The sequence below is a fragment of the Odocoileus virginianus genome, chromosome 10 (genome assembly GCF_023699985.2).
Source record: "Odocoileus virginianus isolate 20LAN1187 ecotype Illinois chromosome 10, Ovbor_1.2, whole genome shotgun sequence".
NCBI lineage: Eukaryota > Metazoa > Chordata > Mammalia > Artiodactyla > Cervidae > Odocoileus > Odocoileus virginianus.
This window is the reverse complement of record NC_069683.1, coordinates 11,615,009-11,635,146: the sequence shown is the minus strand read 5'-3', so window position 1 is coordinate 11,635,146 and position 20,138 is coordinate 11,615,009. Positions and strand designations below refer to the sequence as shown.

The 20,138-nt window shown below is 39.5% G+C and overlaps 1 protein-coding gene across 1 annotated transcript; it reads right to left on the bottom strand.

The window, feature by feature from the left end:
* Positions 1–6,585: 6,585 nt before the first annotated feature.
* LOC139037000 (olfactory receptor 4C5-like) lies at positions 6,586–7,500 on the bottom strand. The gene has a single exon (XM_070472848.1). It carries the CDS (start codon positions 7,492–7,494, stop codon positions 6,586–6,588), a length of 909 nt encoding a protein of 302 aa, XP_070328949.1. The 5' UTR covers positions 7,495–7,500.
* Positions 7,501–20,138: the final 12,638 nt, after the last annotated feature.

Genomic DNA, 20,138 nt, shown 5'->3' with positions numbered 1-20,138 from the left:
GCAGGGTCTCCCAAACAGACCTTCACCTTGATGCATGGCTCTGTGGCTGTTATTTACTTCAAGGTCCTGGTTTGTAATTCTTTCTTCACTGACTCTAGAGAAATGTTTAAAAAGACTTTCAAAACAGCTCAGGGTTTGGTAATACATTGACCTCCCAAGTCCTCAGAGGATTAGTAATTGGCTCTGTTGGAATCTTTGCTAAAGCATCAGCCAAGGACCTTTTTTTTTTTTTTTGCTCCTGTTTGCCTCCCACAAACAACATTAGAGACCAGCTTTAGAAATGCTGGTGAGCTTTGGTTAAAAATATACTTCTGGCTATGGGCTTCCCTGGTGGCTCAGGTGGTGAAGAATCTGCCTGCAATGCAGGAGACGTTGTTGATCCCTGGGTAGGGAAGGTCCCCGGGAGAAGGGAATGGCTATCCACTCCAGTGTTCTTGCCTGGAGAATCCCATGGACAGAGGAGACGTGTGGGTGACAGTCTATGAGATTACAGAGTCAGACATGACTGACTCACACACACTTCTGGCTATAGTTTAGGATGAAACTTAGGTAAGGTAAGTGAAAATCTTGATATTAGGATTTTGTTGCTCATTTTGATGTTGGTGACCTTGCCAAAGGATATATGGGGTGGTTTTAGACATAGGGCAGAGTTCAGAGAATGGATTTCTCTCTGAAAACATGAGTGTTTGGTACAATATGGTTAACCTCAGAGTAGAAATGCCAGCCTGGGCCAGATTACCCTCGGACATTGTGACATGTTTATTAGTGACTGACCAAGGAGACTTAAATAGCAGGTTCCCAGCTCCCAATTAAAAAAAAAAAAAATCAGGGCAGTGGGACAGACAGAGTGAGGGTGGCCGCTAACAGAAGCAGCATCGTTAACTGTTGAGAACAGAACTGAAAGCATTGCTTCTCTCTCTGTTCTGAACTCCAGGAATGCATCAGTTTGGTTTAAAGTTAAAGGCAGGTGAGAAAGAAAGATGTTTCTGTGCAGAGTTCCAGCCAGCTCTCCATCACCTCAAAGCTGAGGGAGAGAAGACTATAATGGAGCATCCTTTCGAGTGATTTAAAAGTCATGAACATTTAAACGATCTCTGGGATGAGTACCTAGGTGACAGAGTCTCATGGTGTGTTATAGAGCTTGTAGCTCTGCCACCCACAGAGAGAACCACGGGAATGTATAGTGATTTTACTGCACTCTATGCTTTCTTGGAGTAGCCTTTGAGAAAAGTCACGCTCAGCCAAGCACGTGTGTATAAAGACATCCAGAGGGAAAGAATACAAACACTACAGAAAGGACGCTGTTTTATTTTTAATTTTTTTAATTTTTATTTTTTTCCCCATTTATTTTTTTTAGTTGGAGGCTAATTACTTTACAATAATGTAGTGGTTTTTGCCATACATTGACATGAATCAGCCATGGATTTACATGTCTCACCTACCTTTAACTTTAAACCAAACTGATGCATTCCTGGAGTTCAGAACAGAGAGAGAAGCAATGCTTTCAGTTCTGTTCTCAACAGTTAACGATGCTGCTTCTGTTAGCGGCCACCCTCACTCAGTCTGTCCCACTCCCCTGATTTTTTTTAATTGTCATAAAATACATATAAAATGAAGTTTACCATTTTAAGTACACACTTGAGTGGCATTAAATACATTCACATTGTTGTGCAAACACCTCACCAACCATCTTCATAATTTTTCACCTTCTCAGACTGAAACTCCATATTCATTAAATAATTATTTATCATTCCTCCCTCCCCCCAGGTACTAGCCATCATTATATAACTTTTTTTTTCATGAGGGTCTGCTACTGCTGCTCAGTCACTTCTGGTGTGTCCGACTCTGTGGGAGCCCATAGACGGCAGCCCATCAGGTTCCCCCATTCCTGGGATTCTCCAGGCAAGAACACTGGAGTGGGTTGCCATTTCCTTCTTCAATACATGAAAGTGAAAAGTGAAAGTGAAGTCGCTCAGTCGCGAACGACTCTTAGCAACCCCATGGACTGCAGCCTACCAGGCTCCTCCATCCATGGGATTTTCCAGGCAAGAGTACTGGAGTGGGATGCCATTGCCTTCTCCCATGAGGGTCTAGGTGTCAATATATCATAATCTGTTTGGGAGAATAAAGGTTTGCTTCTACTCTATGATGGGGAATCTTGAGGACATAGAGTAGATGATTATGCTTATGTACAGAAGTGACTGAGAAAATCACACTCAGCCAAACTACTTTGTAGAATACACCTGTACAAAAATGAAGAAAAACACTGTAAGTAGGAAAGCTTTGCTTCTGCTTTCCTCTTTTTCAGACTCTGATGTGGAGTTGATTGCAACCTTGCCAGGAATCATCTCGAGTGATGTAATTCACTGGGCATTTTGAGTTCAGGATGTTTCTCTACCTAAGGAATTGATCAGGAGTAGGAATGGTTATGCTCCCTACCCACAGAACAATGCCCTATTGAGAGACTGTCTTTGAGGAAAATGTCAGAGTCCTTGGGAATTTAGAGAAACACTTATTCACATAAGTAGAACATGGATTCCATCAGCTTGACTGGTTGGTTGGGGTTTTGTCCTGGGAGGAGGATGCCAGCAGACACAGGATGACTGACCCATAGTGGGACCTTCCTAGCAATGACCCAGAATAATTACAATTCTGATTGATCATTGATTTCGAGAAGACAAGAAGGAAACTGCTTTTGTAATCATCCCTATTTTTTTTTCTTCTGGAACACAATCCCTTAGATTTATCAAGACCCAGAGACACTCTGAGAGATAGTGAGGGACAGGGAGGCCAGGCATACTTCAAGTCAGTCCATGGGGTCTCAAAGAGGGGGGCATGACTTCGTGACTGAACAACAAGGACACTTTGAGTGTGATCTGATAGTTGATAGAATGGTGAAATCATGCAAAGAGATGGTGCGAATTCAATAGGAAGAGCTGGTCTCCTAATTTATAGAAGGAAGGATGTATTGGAAAGGGAAATAAGCTAATAATGAGAATTTGGTGGGAGAGGGAAGAGTAGGGATGAGGTTAGGAATAACTGAGGAGGGATTTAAGTGATCGCATAGATTGGAGCCAAAGGTACTGTTTCCTTGTTTTGACCCCAGATTGCGTGTGAATGGGGGTTCAGTTAGAGCATAAAGATTAATGACCAAAGGTTAAAATTTTGATAGCAAACTAAGATTTCTAAGAGGAGAGAAGGCAGTTGCATGCAGAACACACATAGCTACATTAAAAATAAATAGGAACCCTTGCATATCTATTAATAGCTTGCAATAGAGGGCAAAAGGTGATATGGATACAATTATTGATGAGGAGGCTTGAGATTGAGAGAAAGATTCTGTTTTGGTCCTGGTTTTTCCTGAGAAGTAGGGAGCATAGCATCCTCCTGAGATACATGGAAATTTTGTGGGGATAAAGTTTATAGGAAATCAGTGAAAATTTAGAACATATACTAAAAAGAATATGTAGGAAGAAGGAACTGTTTGGAACAGCCAGAACATTTGCTCAAGAAGTTTTGAAGATGTAATTTCAAGAAGTTGAAATTTTTGTTGTCACTCCTAGTTAATAATGGGCTCCCCAGGTGGCTCAGTGGTAAAGAATCTGCCTGCCAATGCAGGAGCTGCAGGAGACTCAGGTTAGATGTCTGGGTTGGGAAGATCCCTTGGAGGAAGAAATGGCCATCCACTTAAGTATTTTTGCCTGGAAAATCCCACTGACAGAGGAGCCTGGAGGGCTACAGTCAGCCCATGGGGTCACAAATAGTCAGACATGACTGACCGACTGAGCAGCAATAGCTAGTTAGTAATTTTCTTCAAGATTGCCTTATATCTCAGGTGGAGGGAAAGACATGATTGTGTATGAACTTGTGGTTTAGATACTTCAGTTACTGTAGTGCATTTAGTTTAGTTCAGTTCAGTCACTCAGTCATGTCCGACTCTTTGCGACCCCATGAACCACAGCACGCCAGGCCTCCCTGTCCATCATCAGCTCCCAGAGTCCAACCAAACTCATGTCCATTGAGTCGGTGATGCCATCCAACCATCTCATCCTCTGTCGGTTGTCCCCTTCTTCTCCTGCCCTCAATCTTTCCCAGCATCAGGGTCTTTTCAAATGAGTCAGCTCTTCGCATGAGGTGGCCAAAATATTGGAGTTTCAGCTTCAACATCAGTCCTTCCAAAGAACACCCAGGACTGATCTCCTTTAGGATGGACTGGTTGGATCTCCTTGCAGTCCAAGGGACTGTCAAGAATCTTCTCCGACACCACAGTTCAAAAGCATCAATTCTTCGGCACTCATCTTTTTTTTGTAGTCCAACTGTCACATCCATACATGACCACTGAAGCAAAAATGCTCTATTTGGACTTGTTTTTGTAGATTGCCATTTATTCATTCTGTGTTTTGAGAACGAAGATAACTGCAAAAGTGATGGGAACCTTTTCTCTCCTTGATATTTATGTCTTTTAAAAGATGAAATGAGTCAAGGTAACTAGTCAGGATAGGATCATTTTGCTGTAGCAACAAATGAATCCTGAATTCTCAGTGGCTTAACACTTCAACTTTCATGTCCTGTTCAGGCCTAATTCACTGAGAGATAGTTGCTCCTCTAGGACAGCCCTCTTCCAGATAGCTACTGGTTGACACAGCTTGCTTCACTGTGTGGCCCTGCCATCTCAGTGTGTGTCTTCCAGGTTTTGCTGCAGCAGGAAAAAAGAAACTGAAATAGTCCTGGCGAGGAACATACAGACTTCTCAATGTTTCAGCCTAACTGTGACACACATCACTTCCTGTTTAAAAACAAAGGGGCTGGAAAATATGGTAGTAACATATGGATTCTTAGTGATCAGCAAATGGATTGGTAACATTTGAAAAAAAAAAATCTCCCATTTCAGGGGTTTCCCAGGTGGTGCCGTGGTAAAGAGTCCACCTGCCAATACAGGAGACGTAAGAGACGTGGGTTCAATCACTGGGTCAGGAATATCCCCTGGGGAAGGGAATGGCAACCCACTCCAGTATTCTAGACTGGAAAATCCCATGGACAGAGGAGTCTGGCGGACTGCAGTCCACGGGGCCACAGAGTCAGACATGACTGAGTGTCTCCCATTTAGAATAAACTACTTACTAAACCATTGAAGATTAATGTATATGCAATGAGCACGTTAGGTATGCCTGTGGAGTCATTTGGGTTAATTCATGTCCTTCTGAAGGGAGACATAACTTTGATGGATTTGCAAAACTTGAGTCCTGGCCCCAATTTGGATCCCTTTCTTTTACTGGGGTTATTTCCTTTAAACTTGCACTGTGTCTATATCTCAAATTATTTTCCATCTCATTGGTTTACAATTGGTCTAAAATTTTCCATTCAAATTTGAATGTGCACGCTTTCTGACTTGATTACTTACCTATCATCAACTTAATTTTTGTTTGTACTGGATACTTTTCTATCCATTAGCTAAAGCACAAATCAGTCCCCCCAAAACTATTTGGGTATCTTTTACAAAAACAGTGCTCCACAAAACTCTGCCTGGGAAATTGTGTGCAAGATAGCTCTACAGTTGTGCCTGGAAGAATTTTATATCCCTTCTTGGCTTTAGACATAAAAATAATTCATTTTGATAACAGCCCAGATTACACTGTAAAGGGTGCCACTGGAATTGTGCAGCACTTGGTACTAATTTTGGAATGAGTCCTGCCTTTATGTCACTCTCATTTCTCAAAACTCATTCATTTCTCATTGGTCATTATCTCTCACAATAATAACTCTACCTTGCCTACAGTACTAAAACTATTCATTTAAAAAAAATATGTGGTTGTTAGGACTTATTGTTTATTTAAATATTGTGGTTGTTAGAACTTATTTTAATTATTTGGCCTATTGGTTATATACTCTATATCTGAAGCTTTACAGAGAATCGTTCTACTGAAAACAGTAACTCAAAGTTTTTCCAGCCTCTGTGATTCTTTAAGTTGATTAACAATGCCCCTTTGAGGGTGGTCCAGTGGTTAAGAATCCACCTGCCATTGCAGCGGATATGGTTCAGTCTCTGATCCTGGAAGATCCCACATGCTGAGAAGCAACTGAACCTGTGAGCCACAACTGCAGAAGCCCACGCACCACGACTGCTGAAGCCCTGACACCTAGAGCCCGTGCTCTGAAATTAGAGGAGCAGCTGTGATGAGAAGCCCGAGCACCTCAACTAGAGAGATGCCCTCGCTCACTGCTACCAGAGAAAGCACGCGTGCTACAACGAAGACTCAGTGTAGCCAAAAACAAACAAACAAACAAACAAACAAAAAAAAAACAAAGACCCTGAAAAAATAAATTTAAAAAGTAATTCTTTTAAAAACAACATCCCTTGATTAGTAGTGATTGATAGAAGCAAAGAAGTTTCTATTTGAAGAGCTTTAGTCATCATTTAATCAAATCTTGATATTTTATGAAAGATGAACCATTAAAGATTCCAGAAAGCAAGGGGGTGAATAATATACTTAAAGTCACATATTTTAACTTCAAAATCATTATCCTTTCTATTAGTCCTTAAGATATGAACAGATTTTGTTTTATCTTCTCTGCTCACAAAAATTATTACCCAAGGTTACTCTTTGGCTCCAGAGCGTTCTTCATGGCATTTTTCACCTCTGAGTTTCTGAGGGTGTAGATTAAAGGGTTTAACATGGGTGTTACCATGGTATAAAACACAGCCACTGCTTTATCAATAGGGAAGGTGATCATGGGCCGAAGGTACACAAACATACAGGCTACAAAGAACAGGACCCCTACAGCAACATGGGAAGCGCAAGTGGGGAGAGCTTTCTGCTGTTCTGCAGTGCTGTGTGTTCTGAGAGAGCAAAGGATGAGAACATAGGAGGTGATAAGAATAGAAAAGATGAGCATACACATCAGCCCACTGTTGGCAGCAACAAAAAGACCAAAGATGTGAGTGTCAGTGCAGGAGAGTTTCAGCAGAGGGAAAAGGTCACAGATGAAATGGTCAATGACACTGGGGCCACAGGACAACCAGACTCTAAAATTAATTTGAAACAGAGCATGAAGGAATCCTCCGGCCCAGACCATGGCCGCCGGGAGGCCACACACTTGCCTGTTCACTGTGATGGTGTATTGCAGGGGCTTACAGATGACCATGTAGCGGTCATAGGCCCTCACCACCAAGAGGATCTCAACTCCTCCAAAGAAATGCTCTGCAAAGAGCTGAGTCATACACCCACTGAAGGAGATGGCTTTCTTTTGAGCAAGTAAGTCAAATATCATTTTGGGGGCCATGGTAGAAGAGCAGCAGCAGTCTATGAAGGACAAGAAAGACAGGAAAAAATACATGGGGGAACCTAAGGCTCTGCTAGTGGCGACTGTCACAGTGATGAGCAGGTTGCCTGCCACAGTGGGAAAGTAGAGGAGGGTAAAGAGAGTGAACAGGAGCTTCCGTACCTCTGGGCTCTGCATCAGGCCAAGCAGGAGGAATTCCGTCACACTGTTCATTTGCTCCCGGAGTCCAGTCTGGCGTTCAGATAACTGATTTCCCTGAGAATAGCACAGGGATCACAATCGTGAGGATCAATTTAGACCAATCGCACTAAGTTTTCTCAGAATTATTTTTTGTAAGAAAAACATCAAGTAGATAAACCCAAGACTTAAAGTTGGGCCATATTATTATTATTAGCCACAAAATGAACGCATAACTATCTTCTCTCTCTCACACACACCCCCACTCACCCACACACGCACATACACAGTCATGTACACAAATGCAGTTTTATCACTGTTGACATTCCAGTCATCTTCCTACAAGTGTACATTGATGGGTATTCCCCTCAAAATGCTCATGCATTTTCTCCTGTAGGAAAAGAGGAATAAAAAGAGGACCCATACGAAGGAGCAGAGGCTTGAGTTCATGAGAATTTACTCCCTGTGTCCCTTCTCTAGTCACTTGGGCTGATGAGGTGCTGCAGAATTTATTATTCTTACTTTTAACTTGTTTCAGGGTGAATATAAAATGTCAGGTAAACTCAACACAAAATTAGGGATAATTTAATTACACCTCAGAAAAAACTGGACTGAATGAATGCTTAAGGCTCCAGTAAGGTATAACTTCTTTACTTAAGGTGTACTTCTTAACAAGGTATAACTGAGGGCTTCCCTGGTTGCTCAGGTGGTAAAGAATTCACCTGCAATGCAGGAGACCCTGGCTCAATCCCTTGCTAGGGAAGATCCCCTGGAGAAAGAAATGGCAGCACACTCCAGTATTCCTGCCTGGAGAATCCCATGGATAGAGGAACCTGGTGGGCTACAGTCCATGGGGGTCACAAAGAGTCGGACATGACTGAGCAACTTCACTTTTTGCACTTTCACTTCTGAGGTATAACTGGCAGTTATATTTGTGAATTTATATTACAGCCAAATAAAACTTTCTAAGAATACCAACACACAAGAAGAAAAAAGAATATTTTGAAGAGGATAAAATAGCATGATGTAATGCAATATCTCCAAAATCTCTGCAGATGGTGATTGCAGCCATGAAATTAAAAGATGCTTACTCCTTGGAAGGAACCTAAATATCATATTAAAAAGCAGAGACGTTACTTTGCCAACAAAGGTCCATCTAGTCAAAGCTATGGTTTTTCCAGTGGTCATGTGTGGATGTGAACATTGGACTGTGAAGAAAGCTGAGCACCGAAGAATTGATGCTTTAGAACTGTGATGTTGGAGAAGACTCTTGAGAGTCCCTTGGACTGCAAGGAGATCCAACCAGTCCATCCTAAAGGAGATCAGTCCTGGGTGTTCATTGGAAGGACTGATGTTGAAGCTGAAACTCCAATACTTTGGCCACCTCATGAGAAGGGTTGACTCATTGGAAAAGACCCTGATGCAGGGAGGGATTGGGGGCAGGAGGAGAAGGGGATGACAGAGGATGAGATGACTGGATGGTGTAACCGACTTGATGGACATGAGTTTGAGTAAACTCTGGGAATTGGTGATGGACAGGGAGGACTGGCGTGCTGCAATTCATGGGGTCGCAAAGTGTCAGACATGACTGAGCGACTGAACTGAACTGAACTGAATGCAATATCCCCCAGATTTATTTGAAACATTATGATTCACTACTTGGAGAATTTTTATCATGTTTAGGTCTCAGAGAAATTTTGCAAATCAAGCTCGGTTTAGGGAAGACTATGAAAAATTCTCTAGATCTCTTTAGAAAACAGGTACTTTTAAGGTAAGGAAAGGAAGGTAAGGGAACTAAAGCATTATAATTTGTTTAGCAGAGTGTGTTATATACAGTCAGGTATTTTTAAATTCTGTTTTCACTGGTTAGAAGCTATGTGATGACCTTAGTCTTACTGCACCTAAACTTTCTCATATACAAATAAAGAAAAATAACAGATGGTATGGAGGAATTGAAGAATATTATTAAAATATAGATCAAAATGCTATACTAAGAGTAAAATGCATAACTTTCCACACACTCCAAATTTTTGATGAGTATAAAAGTGAAAAAACAGACATATCATTATTCTTATCCTTGAAATATTTGATTATTATAGTTAGTATCTAGAAAGAACACAAAGAGAGAAAATAGGTGAATTAATTAATCAACTCAAGAGGTTAGAAAAGCAACTAAATATATTCAGAAAAAGTTGAATGTAGAAATCAACATATTAAATAATAGAAAACTAGTAGACTATAAATGAATTCAAATGCTTTTTTTAGAGTTTTAAAAATATGAATGAAATAAATGAGCAGACAAGCTCAATAAGAGGCAAGTATGGTCAAACTGTAAAAGGTCATTATTTTTAAAGAAAATTTGAAGAAATATTATGTGTAGTTCATAAAATATTTTTAAACAACTGAATAGATATTTTTCAAATAAAGCCTATCTTTTATGCCATCACCAAATAAAATAAAAAGAAAAAGAGAGAAAAAAGGGTAGCATGCATTAAAGACTTTTAATAAAACAGATATCTTCAAAAACAGAAAATCAAATGAACAAATATATATCTAATCTCTAGGTGGGGAAGAGCATTTTAAGCAAAATTCATTGGTATAAAAACTAGGACAAAGCTAACAGATTTTACTACATAAAGGTATAGAACACATTGGAAAACTATTTGCAACAAGTATGATAGATAACTATTATCATAGACACAGTTTTTACAAAAAAAAGTTCTACCTACACAATTATAAAAATTAACAAAACTTTTTAATGAAAAGAAAATTCTTAGAAAAAGCATTAGATGCCTTAAAAAAGTCCCTATTTCATAAGTCATCAAGGAAATACAATTTAAAAACAGTGAAATACTTTAAATTAGAAAATGAGCAAAAAATTATGATAGTTTTATTAGTACTGTGTTGATATAAAATATTCTGGAAAGAAGTTTGACTTTGTATAGTAAGGGCTTTATAATTGGCCATGCCCCTTGATCCAGTACTCCTTATCCTTCAGAATCTATTCTGTATAAAGATTATGGACAAAAACTGCACACAAGCTATATTTTATATTTTGTATGATAATGAAAAAGTGAAAACAATTCGAATGTCTACATAAAGAGGAACAATTAAGCAAATTATAGTTATAAAATATCAGGTGACCATTGAGGCTATTTACAGGAAAAATTAATGTGGTGTGAAAAAATTCTTCCAACATTATATTGAGTGGAAAACACAAGATATTAAACAGCTTCTTTATTATGATCTAAATGGTCGAAAATGACATATAAACATAGAAAAACACCTGAAAGAAATGCTCTAAAGACTAGTAATGCTTATTTGGGTTATGGATTTAAGATAAATTTTGTATTCTTTTTAAAATTTTCTGATCTGAATTTTCTACAGAGAGAATATATTACCTTTATAATAAGAAAAATAATTTAATAAAAGAGATAATATTCTGTGTGACTCCTTTTCTTATTAGTCATAAAAATCTGTGACAGCAGAAATAGATGTCTAAACCTAACTCACCTGTAATTTGAATACCCTAGTATGAGATGGTTGGCATCACTGATTCAATGGACATGAACTTGGGCAGTCTCTTGGAGCTGAGGAAGGACAGAGAAGACTGGCGTGCTGCAGTCCATGGGGTCGCAAAGAGTTGGATATGGCGATTGAACAACAACAGCAAAGTATCACCTTGGGAAAACGTGATAAACAAGCCACAGATTGTACTTACCTCTCCGGGTGCATTTGGGAAATAAGTGACGTGCTCATTTCATAACAAGGTGTTACTTGTAGAGCATAATTTGCTTGGGGGTAGTGATCATTGACCTATCAATACTGCTGCTTTAAAGGTTTATTCACTTTTTATCTTAAGTGTAAATTTCCTTTTCTTTACTTAATTATTTGAAAATGATTGCTGAAAGAGAATTCCTAAATAATGCTGAGTTCATGGACTGGGTTTTAGGTTTGCTTTATTGGCTCATACCTTTATGTGAGTGAGGTACACACATCTCACTCAGGTAACAAATTTCTTTAGTCTGACACCTTCCGAAGTGTTAGGCTTTGAAAGAAAGTGATGGGAAAAAACCTAACCATTGGAGGAAATTTCCATTTATGCCGTCTTACTATACATTTGTCAGTCTATCTTGTGCTCAGATGAAGTGTATTAAAAAGAGCCACTTGACTTGAGATCTATCCTGACTTAAAGCCCTGGAAATAGCAAACTGTTAAAGTAGAAAAATTAGGAATTGCAAGCACCATAAAATCAGCAACAAATAAAAGTTGATTTGAAGTAGCAATTCCCTGAAGTTAGCTCTTTCAAATATTTTTCTTACTAAGTCTGTGTTCAGTCTATAGATATCTTATTTGGTTCCTAGGAGTCTGGATCCGAATGTGTTGGAGACTCAAAACCACACAGCTTCTGTGATTTGGGGATGATTATGCTTATATGGTCTTCCTGGGTTCATCTTTACCAACACTTTCCAGTGTGGTTACAGGGAAATATTTAAATAAGTATTACTCAAGTGCAAGGAGTTAGGGAGTCTCTGATCTCTCAACTCCCAGAGGATTAGAACTAGCAGCTTCAACCAAGATGGCAGCCAAACCAGTTTATCCATTCTCTCTTGTGGCCATGGCACCTGTGATCAAGGAGATGAGGGAGGGGCATCTGGGCTGGGTTTGCAGCCACTCTATGACTGTGTTTAGAAAATGATCTTGGACTCTGGGACCCAAGGCACAGAAGGTTCTAGTCATGGGATAATGGATGCATGAGCTCCCTAGTGTTCATAAAACAGCCTTATTCATACCTGTCTCACAGAGTTATAGGGGGATTGAGGAAGAGAACATGTGGAAATATCTAAGTCCCTGCAGAACTAAGTCCCTGCTAATGCCCTGTAGATAAAGGCGTGTAGGCTAGATTGGCTCAGACTGTAAAGAATTTGCCAGCAATGCAGGGGATCTGGGTTTAGTCCTTGGGTCAAGAAGGCACCCTGGAGAAGGGAATGGCAACACATTCCAGTATTCTCGCCTGGAGAATTCCAGGGACAGAGGAGCCTAGGGGGCTACAGTCCTTGGGATTGCAACGAGTCAGACACGACTGAGCAACTGCCAGCTAGAGAAACTGCTTTTAGTAACAGAATAGTGAATCGTGATTAACTGTGAGTTTTGCTGCCTCTTCTGTTGGGTAACTATGTGATCTTGGCAAGTTCCTCAGCCTCTTTCTTTATACCTGAGTTCTCTCACTTGTAAGACGAGGGTGATAGGAATACCTGTCACAGGATATTGTGGGGTTTCTACGAGTTAGCACATGTAAAGTGCTTACAGTGGTGCTTGGCATAAAGCAAAAGCTCACTGGTGTCTGTTGTCACTTTCTGTAGAGGAAACCAGAGCACATGGCTCGACTGATTCAAATTTCTGGAAAGAATTGTCTCAACTCACATACATGGCTTCTTTATTCTTAAGGTTGGTAGAATCTGGGCAAATGCAGAAACTAAGAGAGAAGGAAGGTTAAGTTTTAAAGTATTGAATACTGATTCATAAGTCATTATAGTTCAGAAATCTATGGATGTTCAGCCTTCTCTCACTAAAAAATCTGACAGTGTAGTTGAGTCTTAGAAAGGTTGTAGGAGATATAGGAAATGTGGATGCAATGAGAACTAACAAATGATGAGCACTCTGTATTTACATCACTGTGCTACCTACATGTGGTATTTCATCAAATTCTCACATAATCTCCATGTGGGATATATTAATCCTACTTTATATAAATGAAAATTGATGCTTGCTATGAGCATTTTTGACCAAGATCTAAAAGGTAATAATAAGTAGACCTTGGATTGAAATACAAGCTGGTCTAATTTCTAAGCTTGAGCTCTAACAATTATGTTATTGTAGGGCACTGGACACTGATTCTTCTGTGATGTGCTTTTTGCACTGGGATTGGTGGGGGAGGAGGTGCTGATTCAGACCAGCAGTGCATTGTTTAGAGGCCTTGCTCTTACCACCAGTGGCAGGGAGGACATATCCCACAGACAGACCCTCTGTGTAGCATTGACCAGAAAGGACCATTGAGAAAAGAGAATATTTCTCTTCTTCATTTCCACATTTGGCCCTCATCTGGGATATCTTCCTAAGCACTCTGTTGGGAGTTTTCATTCTGGAAATTTCCTGATGTTTTCAGAGTAGAAGGGAAGACTGATCAGATGTTCAGACCTAGGACCAGGAGTATCCTCTATATGAATGGGACATGGTGGAGTCCTAGAGAAATAATATACCAAAGACACAAACCTGGGTATTGATGATCAATTCTATTTACTGTAAGATTTTATGCTTGTTACTGAACTTACCAGAAGCTGTAAAACAGCTTAAGTACAGCTTAAATAAATAGGAGTTATTAGGAGCAACACCAAAAAATAGCACATAAAATTATCAATTAGTGCTTTATGCATAACAAATCTTTCCTGAAATAAGTTGAGAGAAAATTTTGCATTTCTTCACTACTATAATACTGTTGATCATCATTTATTGAATCCTGGCTAAGCTGTGTAATCTTGGGTAAGTTATTCAACTTCTCTGTGGCTCAGTTTCCTTTATCTTATAAGAGAGATAATAATAGTATCTCACAGAATCAAATTAGGTACTTAGGTATTGTCTTGGGATATGGGATTGAAGATGATTGTTTTTCAAAATGGGAGAACGTTGGTCATGTCTAAATACCGACGGGAAGAGCTAAAAGAGGAGATGAGGGAGGGTGAGAAATTGGCAGAGAGGAAGAGAAGAGGAAGACGTAGGGGAAGGGAGATGGGAGGGGACAGGGAAGGAGAGATAAAGCTATAGGAGCGAGGAGAGAGCAGTCAGAGAGGCTTATTATGTATGGCAGATAGTGTTAGTTGTCCACAGAGGAGCTAGCTCTCAGCTTCTTTCTCTCAACCAAATCTCCATTTGTTCTGGTACCAGGTGCCGTGTATTTGGGAGAAACTGGTCCATCCCCAGTTCATACTGTGAATCTGAATTAGTTTAAGTAGCTATGACTATGTTTTTCTCCTTTCTAGTGATAAACTTAGGCATGTGACACAATTCTTGCTAAGGAAAAAACTATGGGTGTTCTTTTCAAAAACATTTTATTGAAATATAGTTGATTCACAATACTGTGTTAATTTCTTCTGTACTGCAAAGTGACTCAGAATACACACACACATATATATATGTATGTATGTGTATATATATATATATGTGTGTGTGTGTGTGTATGTATTCTTTTCCATTATGATTTGTCACAAGATATTGAATATGGTTCCTCGTGCTAAATAGTATGACCGTGTTTATCCATCTTGTATATAATAGTTTGTTTCTGTTAATCCTAAACTCCCATTCCATTCCTTCCCTCCCCTACCCAACTTCCCCCTTGGCAACCACAACTCTTTTCTCTCTGTCTGTGAATCTGTTTCTGTTTTGTAGATATGTTCATTTATGTCATATTTTATTTATTTATTAAAATTTTTGTTGGAGTATGGTTGATTTGCAATGTTGTCTTAGTTTCAGGTGTATAGCGAAGTGAAGCAATTATACATATACATATACCCACTCATTTTTTGGTGTCATATTTTAGATTCCCCATGTAAGTGATGTCATATGGTGTTTATATTTCTCTTCCTGACTTACTTTTCTTAGTATTATAATCTCTAGGTCCATCCACGTTGCTGCAGATGGCATTGTTTCATTCTTTTCGATGGTTGAATAATATTCTAGCTGCATATATGTACCACATCTTTCTTTATCCATTCCTCTGTTACGGACATTTAGGCTGTTTCCTTGTATTGGCTATTGTAAACAGTGTTGCTGTGAACGTAGGCATGCCTGTATCTTTTTGAATTAGTTTTGTCTGAGTATATAATGCTCAGAAGTGGAATTGCTGTGTCATGTGGCAACTCTAGTTTTGTTTCTTTGAGGAACCTCCGTCCTATTTTCCATAGTGGCTGCACCAACATGCATTCCCTCCAACTTTGTAGGAGGGTTTCCTTTTCTCCGCATGTGGGTGCACTTCAGAGTGATGCTTCTCTGTTCCTAATAAGAGTCATGGAAGCAATTTATTTTCTTTTCTGAAAAATGCTTTTTCACAAGGGAATGACAGAATTGCCACTTGTCTGTAATCAGTGGGATTTTGGACTGAGCAGTTACCTGAAACACTAAAAAGAACACGCTGATAGATGATTTGCTGGCTTGTAATTGAAAGTTATGACCAACCTAGATAGCATATTAAAAAGCAGAGACATTATTTTGCCAAAAACGTCCATCTGGTCAAGGCTATGGTTTTTCCAGTGGTCATGTATGGATGTGAGAGTTGTGAAGAAAGCTGAGCACCAAAAAATGGATGTTTTTGAACTATGGTGTTGGAGAAGACTCTTGAGAGTCCCTTGAACTTCAAGGAGGTCCAACCAGTCCATCCTAAATGAGATCAGTCCTGGGTGTTCATTAGAAGGACTGATGCTGAAGCTGGAACTCCAGTACTTTGGCCACCTCATGCAAAGAGTTGACTCATTGGACCCTGATGCTGGGAGGGATTGGGGGCAGGAGGAGAAGGGGATGACAGAGGATGAGATGGTTGGATGGCATCACCGACTCGATGGGCATGGGTTTGGGTAGACTCCGGGAGTTGGTGATGGACAGGGAGGCCTGGCATGCTGCGATTCATGGGGTCGCAAAGAGTCGGACACGACTGAGTGACTGAACTGAAGTGAACTGAATTGAACTTTACCTGAAACTGCTTTTTACTAAAAGGACGTATATTATTGAAATCTAAAATACCCTGAATTATGTCAGATGATCATTCTAGTATGTAGGGAAATGAACAGAAGAGTTATTTTATCAAATAGGAAATCAAATTTAAGAATATGTGAATGTGGTAATCATTGCATGTATGAACAATGGCTGCTTTGCCTTCAAGCCCTATATTAGATCCTCCTGAAGACGATCTAAACCTCATGGCTGAAGGAGTCCCTCCCGATGATCAGTTATTGGAGGATGCCTAAAATCAGTATTATTTACAAATGGTGGCTCAAGAGTGAAAAGCCATCTCTCAATCTGGAAAGCAGCAGCATAGAAACCAATTCACTGAAGAGGAAAATGTAAATCTACTCAATGAATAGAATTAAGAGTGGTGCTCCTTGTGTTGCAGGAAGGGGGACCCCTTCCAGGGCCCGAAACTGGACTCATGTCTAACACTCGGAAATGAATTGTCTGAGGAGACACGTGCTGATAAACCAAGAGATTGTATTGGGAAAGGGCACCCGGGTGGAGAGCAGGAGGGTGAGGGAACCCAGGAGAACTGCTCTGCTGTGTGGCTCGCGGTCTTGGGTTTTATGGTGATGGGATTAGTTTCTGGGTAGTCTTTAGCCAATCATTCTAATTCAGAGTCTTTCCTGGTGGTGCACGCATCACTCAGTCAAAATGGATGCTAGCGAGAGGGATTCTGGGAAGTGGACCGACATGTGGTGTCTCCTTTGGACCTTTCCCGAACTCTTCCGGTTGGTGGTGGCTTACTAGTTCCGTATTCCTTATCAGGATCTCCTGTCATAAAACAGCTCATGCAAATGGTTACTATGGTGCCTGGCCAGGGTGGGCGGTTTCAATCAGTGTGCTTCCCCTAACACTTGTGGAATGAGAAGTGGGTTATAATGGTAGTGACATCAGATGGACTGTACTGATTCTTATGAAGTGTCCAATGGATTCATAATAAAGTCTGCAAAATGGGCCTTAGATAACTGGAAGATAGGGGGAACCCTGGATTATATCAAATGGGGGAATCTGAGTGAAAATTAATTCAAATAATAGAAAGATAATTGTTGCTAAAAAGGGAGCCAATAAATAAATCATAATGTACCTGTTTTTTGGGTTAATACAGGTATAACTGGTAGGATTAATTTGATTTCAATGAAATCTGTGACAACACTGATATTTATGATCAAATATGTTAGGAAATTTAATTAAAATCTCCCCATGAGATTCATCCGATGAAAGCTGATTTGTTAGAGGAGGAACTAGAGTTAGTTAAAAATCAATGAATTGTTATATAATCAATATATTGATACCTTTCATAAAGTTTAAATTATAGTGGTGGCAGGAGATAAAACAGTTATGAAACTCATGCATCCTTATGTTTTTTGAAAAGTCTCAGAAATTTAATATAGCATTGGATATATTAAATATTATATTTAATATAGTATTGGAGGTCTTATCCAATATAATGTGCTAAGTTGCTTCAGTCGTGTCCTAGTCCTTGCAACTGTATGGACTGTAGCCCACCAGGCTCCTCTTTCCATGGGATTCTCCAGGCAGGAATACTGGAGTGACTTGCCATGCCCTCCTCCAGGAGATCTTCTTGACCCAGGGATCAAACCTGCGTCTCTTAGATCTCCTGCATTGGAAGGTGGGTTCTTTACCACTAGCACCATCTGGGAAGCCCATCCAATATAATACAACAGGAAAATAAAATGAAAGGTATAAAGATGGAAAACTAAAATATAAGACCATCGTTATTCACAGATATCATAATTTTATATATAGACTCAAGGGCTCAGCTGAGCAGAAGAGAGAATTGAGTTGTCAGATGATAGAGTGAATAAATTAATAATCCACAAATGAAATCAGCAGCCTTATCATTTGCTGACATAGTATATGTGACAGATTAAAACTAGAGTTAGTTAGTATCAACTTCCCCCTGTTCCATTATCCCTCAAGAAACACTGTGTAGTGCATGGTTGCTGCTGAACGATAAGACGCCAGGACTCTTGGCCTCCAGAGGAGACGGATTCAATCCGGGGCCAGAGACGAGGCTGGACTGCTCAGAGCTTTTGTGTAATAAAGTTTTATTAAAGTATAAAGGAGATAGAGGAAGCTTCTGAGATAGGCATCAGAAGGGGGCAGAAAGATTACCCCCCGCTAGTCTTCAGCTGGATGTTATATAGTCACTAGCAGTCTGTTAATGAAAAGAAAGGAATGTCTTAAAACTCAGAATGGCACCAGATAATTCATCCCAGGCCATAAAACAATTGACTTGAATCTTGTAGAAGGGCAGATTACCATACAAATAGTTTTGTTTACATAGATTAGGGGAACAATATCTGAGTATAACATACCGGTTTGTCAAGTAGGTTGAGCCTTTTGGTGGATCCAACTTGAAGACAGAGCCTGGGGCACATTAACAGAGCTTAAGACAGACATTTCCATAATAAAAATGTATTGGTTAACTCAGGGTTTGAGAATAGTTAGCTTCAGGTGAAACCAGGTGTCATGGCAACACAGCACTTTAAGAGAAATCTCCTTCTAAATTTGTAGAGAAGGAAAAAAATATCAATAGTTTGTTTCATCCTGCCGCTTAAGAGAGATAAAAATATCTGGCACTTGCAGCCTATTTCCTCCATTTGGGGACCCCTGGCCGTCCTGCCTCTTACCCTTGCAGTAGTCAAGAGTCAGCTGGATTAGCACAGATATGGGAGTCATCTCATTGTTGAGGGAGCCCTGAATTACCAGTAATTTTATAAAATAGAAATGGTCTAGCACTCCAGTTAATAGGCAGAGATTGGCAGAATGGACAAAATCATGATTCATATATATTCTATCTACAAGGTTCATAATTCCAAGACACAGATAGTAGAAAGTGAAAATGGCAAGAAATATATATTATGGAAATAGTAACAAAGAGGGTGAAAGAATAGACAATGCAAATATAGGACAAAATAAACTTTAGGCCATAAATTGTTGCTATAGACCAAGAAAGACATTTTATAATGATTAAATAGTCAGTTACTCAAGATATAATAATCATGAACCTATATGTATCTCAACCTCCTCTGGTGACCTCAGTCAGTGAGTAAATTTTCTTAGGGATATTCCACCTGGATGAAACCCCATGGTTCCATCATTTAGAGTCCTTCATGCCTCAGCTCTTGATACCCAAGGGCTTGCATGAAGAGTACTTTATCACATAGTTTTCCAGACCAAGAATGCAGGCTGTTAAAGTGCAGGGAAAGAACCAATCAGGTGAAAATGTGTTGTTCATGGATGAATTCTCCCAGATATCTGTTTCTAGGCAAAATCTTAAAAAAAAAAACAAAAACAAAACAGAGATAATTAATTCCTGGGAGGATAACGCCTTAGGTAGAAAGGTTGGTTCTTTTGATGTTCTCAGTATCCTCTCTAAACACTAAGATTCATGGAGAAGATGCTTCCTCATTTTAAGAGAAGACTAAGAAGGGCTTATTAGGTAACAGAAATATTTGTGTCTCTTCTTCTATATCCACAGACTAGGTTCTGAAGATCAGAAGATTCCTCTTAGTACCTAAGACTTTGGGTTTCAAATTCAACATAGCATTTTCTTTTCTTTTGACTTGATTTTCCAAGGCATTGGAGCATGCTGAATCCATTTAAATAAATTTGTGTCATCTTGACAGAAATGCTTCCTGTTGAATTGTCCAGGCAGTAGGGACTTGAGAAACACACATTATTTGACATTATAAGTAATAGTTATTTCGTATTTCTAAATACCTTGATCATTCTTCTTAGCTACAGGGAAGCCACAGTAAGTGAACTAGAATTGCTGTTTTTTTTTATTGAGTTTTTAATAGTTCTGTTTTTTTCCAAGGGGTTTTTACAGTGAAAATCATTAAAGATTTATTCTCTGATATTTTATGGGGGGT